The 10,651-nt window shown below is 41.8% G+C and overlaps 1 protein-coding gene across 1 annotated transcript; it reads left to right on the plus strand.

Annotated features, from left to right (window-relative positions):
- Nucleotides 1-4,775: 4,775 nt before the first annotated feature.
- LOC123089763 (spermidine hydroxycinnamoyltransferase 2-like) lies at nucleotides 4,776-9,089 on the plus strand. Its single transcript, XM_044511351.1, has 2 exons — nucleotides 4,776-5,265; nucleotides 8,019-9,089. The coding sequence occupies exons 1-2, from the start codon at nucleotides 4,819-4,821 to the stop codon at nucleotides 8,979-8,981; spliced, it is 1,410 nt and encodes a 469-aa protein (XP_044367286.1). The 5' UTR covers nucleotides 4,776-4,818; the 3' UTR covers nucleotides 8,982-9,089.
- Nucleotides 9,090-10,651: the final 1,562 nt, after the last annotated feature.

Below are 10,651 nucleotides of genomic sequence, written 5' to 3' on the forward strand. Positions count from 1 at the left end.
TAAATTAATGTTGTTTCAAAATTAATTATAAATAATGCAATTAATATTGTTTCCAGTTTTATCAATGATGTGTGATGGATACATCGCCAGAGGGGTGTGGGACGTTGGATATAGGTGATTGAACGCTTGAGATCATTTGGTATCACCAAACTCATGCTTTTATAAATAACATTAGAAGATAGGTTTTTTTTATGCAGAAAAGGCAGGAGCTCTGCCATTGGATTATAGGGGAAAGAATGGTTACCGAAGCAAAACGAACTGAAGTTCCGAGGCATATACAGAAGCAAAACAAACTCATGCTTTTGTGAACTAAGTTTAGTAAGAATATCAGTCCCCGTCATGAGCTACGAGTGCTTCATTTTTAGTCATATACTGAGCAAATGAGCAAACAACATCATGCATGTTGGAAACCAATAAACTAATATACAATTTATCTGGCTCTATAAGGTTCCTAGATACCAACTCCTTGTAATAATTTCTTCCCAATTCTTCCAAATCACTGGAGTTTCCATGAATAAATCCTTCACTTATCCACGTCGCGACTACTTGATTCAGAGTAAAAAATTTACTTTTAGGAAGAATAGAGTAGAATAAAAAGCACTGCTCAGGTAAGAAGGCATATATTCATAGCTTAAGTACATAGTTGAGCTCTTGAGGCATTTTAGTTATTGACCATTTTGAATCATCCAAAACAAGCTCCCAATTACGACGTAGCCGCCCTCTTTCTCGCAAGATTCCTCCCATTACTTTGACAGCAAGTGGTAAGCCACCACATTTTTGTATAATTTTCAATCCAACATCCTTCAGCGTATTGATGTAATCTTCATCTATCTCACTTGAGAGTACCTGCGAATATGGAATTTAAGGGACTAATACAGTTAACTAGCTGAGTATGTATTAAGCTCCATACATGTGGAAAATAAATGCTATATATATACATACTTATCCTGTCCCTACATACAGAAGATTAGTGCAATGACTTCCACATATAACATAGATACTTTATACCAGAAAAAATATACAGACAACAAATCTTTCTTTTCTTTACTTTTTGCATAAAGGATTATATTGCTGGACAGAAATATACCTTGCAGTAATCTCTTATCACTATACAGAAATGTGTAGTCCAAATTTAGTACAAATCATATACTATTTACGAGTTGCCTTATTTTACTGAAAATATCTTTTTTTTCCAGTTGCCAAGAATGCATATACTTAGTAGGCCGAACATTGCTGACTGAAATTTCTGTGCAATTTTCCAAGCATAACTACCAACAGCTTCTAGTATTGTTAATTCTTGTGTTATATTAGTTTGTGGTACTGGTAGAGGTTCAAGAAAATTGTTGTTTTTCCATCTTCAAATATTGTTTTATTCTACTGGTGAAAATGATAAATGCATAACTTAACAATTACCCAAATTTCTAATTGTTATTACTCAAACTTGACTAAACAAAATGTTTGTGTCTCGAACATGTGTGATGTGGGCATAAATGAAATATGGAAAACCCAGCTGGTGGTGTAATATATTACCCTTTTTAGCATCATGTTTTATTGACACTAACAAAGTAATATTAGCCCTAGAAATTTTTCACAACTTCTTACCTTCCTAGAGGTCACAGTAAATACAAGTTCATACTTAATTAATTAAGTCGCATCCTAATATTTCTCCTAATGAATTAAAGTGTACTGCCAATTAGATGAATACAAATTATTCGCTTGATTAAGATATTAGTATTTAATTCAATACGGACCTGCTTTTAGAGCAATGACCATGCATCTTCAAGCTATAATGTGTCAATGTGGTGGTACGACCAACTTGCTGCCATCCCTCAAGCAACATCTTCATCTCTGGTGGCGATGAGAACTCGGCTGCCTGAAGCAGCAACATTGATAAAGAGTATTCTGAGCACACCCTCCCATGCTCCACCATCCCACATATGATCCATTACCATTAAGGTCTTGTGGCCAATCAAGGAATCCTTGAGGTTTTGGTGAAGCATGACCTTTGCATTTCCAGCCGACTGGGAGTCTCCTCCGGCTTCAATGACTGCTCTTCTCAGCATCTCTACAACAAAAGGAATGTTCTCAAGGCAGCAAAGTTGTTGGACATTGTTTATAGATAATACTTTCAAAGCCTTTGCATGAGAGGCAAGGCCAGGAGGTACACGCATCAGTTTGCAAGTAATGAGTGTATGCTTCTCCAGACGGGGCATTGCTTGCCCTTACTCCTCCCACTCCTACTCCTCTCATTGCAGCATTCCTCCTAAGGTCAATTTGTTTAACCTTGGAAATGGAGTTGCCGCCGCCTGCAAGAATCTAGCTCCAACACGCTTGATGCATGGAGCACGACGGGCCTGTAGCAACTGCAGATTGGCGAGCTGGCAACCCATTGGGAAGTTGTGTGCAACAAGCCAGGTCAGCAAACAGTAGAGTCTTCAAGTTGCCGAGCAGCACTGTTGACGTCGACATAATCAAACTAGGGAGTTTCTCTCCAAAATAGCCCTCAATTTCCAGATTTTTCACACTAGGCGGAGGGCATAGCCCATCGAACACATTCACAATTCGCTGCTGTTCTTCCTCAGGAACACCTTCTTTCTCTGTGACCAACCCATCATCTCCTAGTTTGCTTGTGCAGTTCAAGGCTATGTCAATAAGATGTTTTTCTCACCAAGCTTAGCATTAGCAGCAAACGGGGCAGCTGGCACATTCTCTAGTTCATGTAAAGCAAGAAGTGTGAGTTGGGAAAGAGGCCCCAACTCATCCAAATTGCACGAATCACTACCCATGTGGGCTCGAAACCCACTTAGTCTCCTCATATTTGTTAGACCGCTGAACCCTCTAGGTACCATACTTGATGTGGGAAGAATAAGTAAACTCAGCTGCCTAAGCTTCACAATGCTACTAGGAAGATTCACCAAACTTTTACATCCAATCAGGTCAAAGTATTGCAACAGTTTCATCTTGCCAATGTTCTCTGGAAGTACATATATGTCAGTATTTAATAGTGCCAGATACCTCAGGAGCTTGAGTTGATGCAATGATTCAACCAATCCAGCCACATCTACAGTGTATATATAGAATCCGCAGACTAGAAAAGGTAACCAATGAATCACCAGGCTTCACCTTGATCTGAATAGTTAGGATTAATGTTCACATTGATTGCTGTGCTCGTAGAGATTTCAGTCAAGTTCAGATTGTGATTGGTTATATTAGTTTACATACCAACTACTCCCTCCGTCCGGGTTTATTAGGCCTCTCAGCATCACAAGCATGTCCCTTTTTATAAGGCCTCGCTTTGGAAAGGTGCATGCATGCAACCATTTCATTGGTTGCATTAAAAGCCATTGTTGTTAGTGCCTTGGCTGAGAAATTAATACACTTCATGCATGCTTTTTCATTAGCTGCATGCATGTGAGATAGTGCGTTAGGAATGAAATGGAAGAATTAATGTTAATAAATCATTATGTGTCTTAATCTAAAAGAAGTTGTCTTTAATAAACCCGGACGGAGGAAGTAACAGGTTAGTCATTCCCAAGCACTTGGTGACCTGCTGCGGGTCCCTCCCCCGCCCCGATTTTCACCACAGCGAAGGGGTTGGCGTGGCATGGCGGAGCACACACGTTCAGTTGGCATTTCTGGTCCCCTTCCACCGACGATTGTTAAATTTCATCACCTTTCCTGCCCTAGCATCCTGCGTACCATTGACCAGATTCATGCCGACAGATGCTCCTGGTTCCTACTAGTAGATAAATAAATGGTCTTAGCTGGTGCCTGCCCCAAGGTAGAGTAATAAACTACATTTATTTTGGCTGCCTAATTACTCACTATATATCCAAAAAGAAGTAATGACACGGTTTGGCACTAGTTGACCAATAGTGCTACTAGCTATTACTCCCTCTGTCTCAAAATATAAGAACATTTTTAACATTACATTAGTGTCAAAAACATTCTTATATTAGATGCTCCTGGTTAATTTGGTCCTCTTAGCACATCCAGCCAAAAATAATGACATTGAAAACTATGTTCAAATACAAATCCAATTATAATTTTTGGTAAACATACATTATTATTTTTAAAGTTAAATCTATGATCAAAATTTAACAGAAATTACTAAGGGATCAATAAACCAGAACGGAGGTTGTACAAATTAGTCCAAGCCGTGCTTGTCTTAATCTCGATTACATCCAAAGCAATCGATTCTAGATTCTCCACATGGACAAATATATTAAATTACATCTTTAGAAGACCGGAATTCGTGCTCCTATGTCACCTGAGGCTGGTCATAGTGGGGAGTAACTTAGAGTAGTAACACTATGACAGGTCATAGTGGGGAGTAACTTAGAGTAGTAACACTATGGCAGGCTTAAGGATTACTTATGTTACCCCACTATGGCCAGCCTTACTCTATTTGCCTCTCTCCTCATTAACTACTTGCCACTTCATCTTTTTTGTTTATGTGGCATCTATGTTACTCCTTAAGCTACTCCCACTATGACCAGCCTGAGATTCCCGTTATCATCGCAAAAGGAAATTACTACTGATGTATTCGATTGTCACCTCGAATAGTGGCCGACCAAAGAGAGAGTTGACCAGAGAGAGGGAGGGAGACAGAGAAAGAGAGATGGAGCTTATTCATGCCGGGATAACCATGCAGGGTAATTTGCGACATGTGGCGGGTGCTTTTGCAACCGGGCTAACGGCACCAATACCCCAAATCAGCGCGCCTATATAATTAGACTAGAGCAACAGCAGTATCCATTACGCAAGCACAGCCAGTAGCTGCACACTACACTACCTTGCAGTGCATTATTTTGCAACATGGGGTCCTTTGTGGCACGTCGGAAAAAACCCGAGCTCGTGCTACCGGCACGAGCAACACCGCGGGAGACTCTGCCTCTCTCCGACCTTGACGATATAATAGGCCTGCGGCTTCTGCAGCCCTCCATCGAGTTCTTTCGTGCGGTCGACATTGGTGACCACGGGCAAGGGCGGCCTGCCATTGCCGCCAAGGCAATCAAGGCCGCCCTCGCGGAGGCGTTGGTGCACTACTACCCTCTGGCAGGCGGTCTCTGGGAGGCTCCTGGAGGCAAGCTAGTCGTCGACTGCACCGGGGAAGGTGTCGTGTTTGTCGAGGCGGAGGTGGACGTGTCCATGGATGAGCTCGGCAAGCCATCGCCTCTGCCACCATACCCATGCGTCAAAGAACTGCTGTGCGAGGTGGGCAACCCTATGGTTGTTGTCGGAGTTCCTCTCTTCTTGATGCAGGTAGCTCGCTAGCCTTGAACTGTTCACTTAAATTTTTTATCTATCTATTATACTTATATTATTAAAACTAGCAATGTGAATGCAAGGGCGTCATGCTTATTGTTTTTAAAGGTTTACTACTCCCTCTGTCCCATATTAATTGTCGCTGAAACGGGTGTATCTAGACGTATTATGGTGCTAGATATATTAGTTTGAGCGACAGTTAATATGAAACGGAGGGAATATTTATATCTTATTTGGTCAGTTACTTCCTGTAGAATTTACATCCTGTAGCCCGGGTACATGCACACCCACAATCGAAAACATAGCAAAACAAATCAAAAAAATGAAACTTTGTAGCTTCTATCATGACCAAATGTTTTAGGTGCTTACCAAATTTGGTGGTGAAATGACATCTGAGGAGCTCTTTTAAAAAAAGTGCTCAAATGTATGTGCACTGCTTGAGTAGAATTTGTACTTTGTTTGTATGGAGACCATTTGATGTTATTTGGCCACCAAACTTTGCAAGCACCTAAAACATTTGTTCATAATCAATGCCAAGAAGTTTCAGATTTTTAAAAATGCTTGTTTTGATTTTACTATTCGTTATGGGGTGCACCGAACTTGAGTGTAGCCACAAGTTTCCCATAATGATAACTAAACACATTTCACATCTATTAGATTTTAGTAATTTTGCCTAACATCACATAACCCACTACATCTGCATGACTATATTTTTTTTAGAAAATGAGGATTACCTCCGGCCTCTACATCAGAGTGATGTATCCAGCCCCCTGCATAAGGGCATGTACAATGGTTGAATATAAATACAGATGCCCCATGAAAAAAAGTAGTTTGAGGCATTTATATTATTATTTTTCTCCCCAATGCAAGCTACCATTAGTGTGCCTCATCAAAGAATATAAAATAAAGATTCTCACTACACATGCATCTCTACTCTTCACTTCAACCTTTTCAGCTTTATGCACCGGACCACACTTTTTCTCCCCAAACACCCGCCTCCTACAGAGGATCACACTACTCCATCCGAACCTACTTTTCTAACATCCGATTCAACGTGGCCTACGGGGCATCACAATGGGGCTATGCATTGGTCACACCCTAACTATACCTAGATCACATATGTTAGATCTACGCAATTTTTCATAATCTAACCAAACTAGTTCACATCTGCTAGACCTTAATAGTTGTAGCTTAATAACTCGTAAATCATAGATTGTCAAAGGGTCAACACGCTAAAAAATAAATAATGAATGATTGGGTACCAACTTGAGGATCATCAGAGGGGTAGAAAAATAAACGTTAATAAGATGACCAAAGCCTCAAGGTCATGCTAGCCATTGATTTCTTAAAAAAAAGGTTTTGTTTATAAGGTATGGATCCAATTTTATATGCAAGCCGCAAGTTAGTGCAACCCTGCCATTTTGCCCGCATAACCGAATTATCATGTACTCCCTCCGTCCCAAAATGTTTATCTTAGATTTGTCTAAATACGGATGTATCTAATACTAAAACGTGACTTGATACATCCGTATCTAGACAAATTTAAGACAAGAATTTTGGGATGGAGGGAGCGTCTGATGACATAAGGGATAGAGTTGCAGACTGAGCATCAATTGATCTAACTAGCACGCGTGCAGGCTGTGGGTTATTTTGATTGGTGTCCATATAACTGCACACCAAATTGCACAGGCATATTACTACAAAAAGGAAAAGTTGTGGCTACATCCATGTTTGGTGCACCGTATGATTAACAGTAAAATCAAAACAAATATAATGAAACTTTGACCAAAGTCCTTGTCTTAAGTGACAGGAGTCAAGAGGGGAGAGGCATGAGGTTTTCCTATGTAGATTTGTAGGTTGAGTTTTCCCGTTGGGGTTATTGGCGTTATGTCGTGGTGTAGCTGTCCATAGCCCCTTCTGTGCCACATCTTTGTGGCCGCCGTATGCTCCGGTTGCTTCATGTCCATGGAGGATGGTAACGTGTGGTAGTGGATCCGGTGATAGCTTAATGGATAAGCTTGTGGGAGAGTTGGATCTGGTGAAGCTAGGGGCGGTCTCGCTCTATTATTTTGGCGGCAGAAGAATAGTGGACGGTGAGGGTGACGTTTGCCTTCCTTGTCCGCCATGGCATCGTAGACAGGCCTTCAATGGCAGATCCGGAGCAAACTTAGTTGCTATTGCTTGTGCTTATTCTCATCAATGTGCATTGGTGAAGCTTTGGCACCTCTGGTGCCTACGAAACTGAAGGGTGGTTTCTGACTTCGGTCACTCCATTGTTGACTACCCTGTCTGAAGGGAGGGAATTAGGAGTTTCAGCGCCTCGATGCATCACCTCTATGTACTCCTATTGACCAAGATGTCGTATGGAGGCGGGTACTTGGCAATGAGTCAGTGTTCACTTTTTCTTCTAATAGATGTTTTTTGGTGAAGTGGCGGCGAAGTTACCACCCCAAGTGGACATGCCCTTAGCGGTGGTGAGGTCAGATGAACGTTGTTGCCTCGGAAAAGTAGAAAGGGGTGGTCTAGGGCTTTTCTTCTGAAGTTATAGCGACGGAGAAGTAGTACACTATGGACAAAACAAAATTATAAGTGCAACTATTGTAATTTTATTTTACTTCACATGATCTTGCCAAAAATTTAACTCGAGTCTTGATAGACGAAAAAAAGTTATACTGCTAGTACTAGTATTAAAGTCATCCCTTTACATTATACTGATGTTTCTTAATTTCCATGTTTATATATGTGAGTAGGTGACCCAACTCAGATGTGGAGCATTTGTAATTGGTCTTCACATTTGCCACAGCATTGCCGACGGCTATGGCAGTATCCAATTCTTGAAATGCATTGTCGACTTGGCCCGTACTAGTGGTGACACCTCGCAAATTGTATTGCCGGTATGGAACAGGGAGCTCCTGACAGCACGTATCCCGCCGCACATAAACCCAGTGTTTGAGGAATTCCTCCAGAGATTAGGCAGCACTGGAGATGACATTATGTTGTCAACGCCACCGGAAGAAATGGTTGGCCGCTTCTTCGTCTTTAGTCCAAGAGACATCATGGTGCTAAGAAGCCACAATGCCCCCATGCATCCTGACCCTCCAGCCACAAGCTTCGAGCTTCTGACCGCAGTCATGTGGCGTTGCCGCACGGTGGCTCTCGATTATGAGCCACACCATCGGGTCGGCCTAATGTTCACTATGAACGCGCGCGGGAGAGGGAAGCACCATGGGCTCGTCCCGCATGGGTTCTACGGCAATGCGGTCTTCTACCCTATGACGGACACGACCGTCGGAGAGCTATGCGGCAACCCACTTACCTACACAATCGCACTCATCCGTGAGGCCAAGCGCAACATGACTGGCGATTGCATGGAGTCCATGGTGGATTTCCTGGCCTCTCTGCGTGGGCGCCCACCACTGACCGTGGACAGAGTGTATGAGGTCAGTGACATGAAATGGATTGGACAGGAGGCACTGGACTTCGGATGGGCTAAGCGTGTTGGAGGCGGCTTACCCATGGTCGGGGATGCCTCGACCGACTCTGTGAGCTGCCACATGAGGTGTAAGAATGGCAAAGGGGAGGATGTGATCGTGGTGAGCATGTTATTGCGAAGACTTGCAATGGACAAGTTCGAGAAGGAGATTGTTGTTTGGATGAATAATAACGAAACTAGTTGTCCAGCTCAATTTGATGGCCTAATCTGTCCCCGCTAAAATAAACTCCGGCGCACAATTGTTGTTTTTTGAGTGCCATTATATGCGTATGGTCATTGTAATGTCTGTAAGCGTCTAATAAAGTGATCCTCAGAATAAAAACTACTAATAAAGTATTGTTATTTGCATTCATCCCCCATATGCACCTGTGCGAATAGTAAAATACAAAAAATAGGAAACAATTTCAAAACAAAATATGACTTTCTTTTGAGATAAACAATGTTGAATGTTTTCCCAATATATAAATTTCCTGATGAAAAAACATTTTTGGAGATCTTGGCAAAAAATATAAAACTGATTTTCCAAAAGGGGCAACTTTTAAAATAAAAGCACTTTAGAACATTGATTTTCTTTGCCAGACCTCCAAGATGTATTTCCACATTCGTAGTGGCTTGCTCAGGAACTAACGATGACGGCAGTTTGCAGACAACCTCAATGGTATTTCTTTCTTTGGTGGCGTGTGTGAGTCTTCTGGGTAGCCAGACGGGGCCATGCGTCGGCATGTTCTGGCGAAATTTGACCTGATTTTTGTAATTCTTCTTAATTATGTTATGAGGCAAGACTTTACCTCCGTTTAGTAAAAAGTGAACCAGGTATTCCATTCAGAGGGAACCGCTCGAAAAATTTCCTGATGAAAAAACATTTTTGGAGATCTTGGCAAAAAATATAAAACCGATTTTCCAAAAGGGGCAACTTTTAAAATAAAAGCACTTTAGAACATTGATTTTCTTTGCCAGACCTCCAAGATGTATTTCCACATTCGTACAAATTCAACAATGCCCATCACGGAATAAATCAAGATTTTTTTTAATTTTGCTTCTATTTTTTCAAACATTACCGTTCATCCCAAATGCATATGCACGCAGGAGTAGAACATCAGATGCACATAATCGGGTGGGTTTTTTAGGAGTAATGCTAGACGTACGGGTAGTTTACAAGGGTTTTACGGGGTTGATGGGGTGAGTGCGTAGGCCTAGGCCAGGCACATTGAAGTCGTAGTGGCTTGCTCAGGAACTAACGATGATGGCAGTTTGCAGACAACCTCAATGGTATTTCTTTCTTTGGTGGCGTGTGTGAGTCTTCTGGGTAGCCAGACGGGGCCATGCGTCGGCATGTTCTGGCGAAATTTGACCTGATTTTTGTAATTCTTCTTAATTATGTTATGAGGCAAGACTTTACCTCCGTTTAGTAAAAAGTGAACCAGGTATTCCATTCAGAGGGAACCGCTCGAAAAATTAACTCAACTAATCAACTGGGATTCAGAGATAACTGTCGCTGCTCTGATTGATTTTTTTTATTCGGCCCAACAATAACACTGGTTATTTTCAAATTATTGGCAGAGCCCATGACATGTCTAGAAGTAAAAATGAAGAGCTCATGACAGAAAAATGGGCTTATGGATCATGGTTGGTGGTAAGAAAGCGTCGTATGTGGGCTTTTTTGTTGGCCCAACCAAATGTCATCCAGACGTGCAGTGCTGCGTTGCTTCCCCTCTCGGGAAAGTCCTATAGCACGCGGGTATCGAACCTAGGATCTCATCCTGAGGGAGAAAGCGATACAACCAGCTGAGCCAGCCAGCTTTAGTTATTATAAGATAACACAAACAATTAAGAACCGAACACCAGCGCAGATTCAAAAAGTTTCTGAAATTATGAACGCAATTTTCCTAA

Source organism: Triticum aestivum, chromosome 4B, assembly GCF_018294505.1.
Source record: "Triticum aestivum cultivar Chinese Spring chromosome 4B, IWGSC CS RefSeq v2.1, whole genome shotgun sequence".
NCBI classification, from domain to species: Eukaryota; Viridiplantae; Streptophyta; class Magnoliopsida; order Poales; family Poaceae; genus Triticum; species Triticum aestivum.

What these genes read in the sequence shown, in the direction of transcription:
- LOC123089763 (XM_044511351.1), top strand. Translation starts at nt 4,819, where the DNA reads ATGGGGTCCTTTGTGGCACGTCGGAAAAAACCCGAGCTCGTGCTACCG. An exon ending in TTCCTCTCTTCTTGATGCAG is followed by an intron (nt 5,266 to 8,018) that starts GTAGCTCGCTAG and finishes ATATGTGAGTAG; the next exon opens with GTGACCCAACTCAGATGTGG.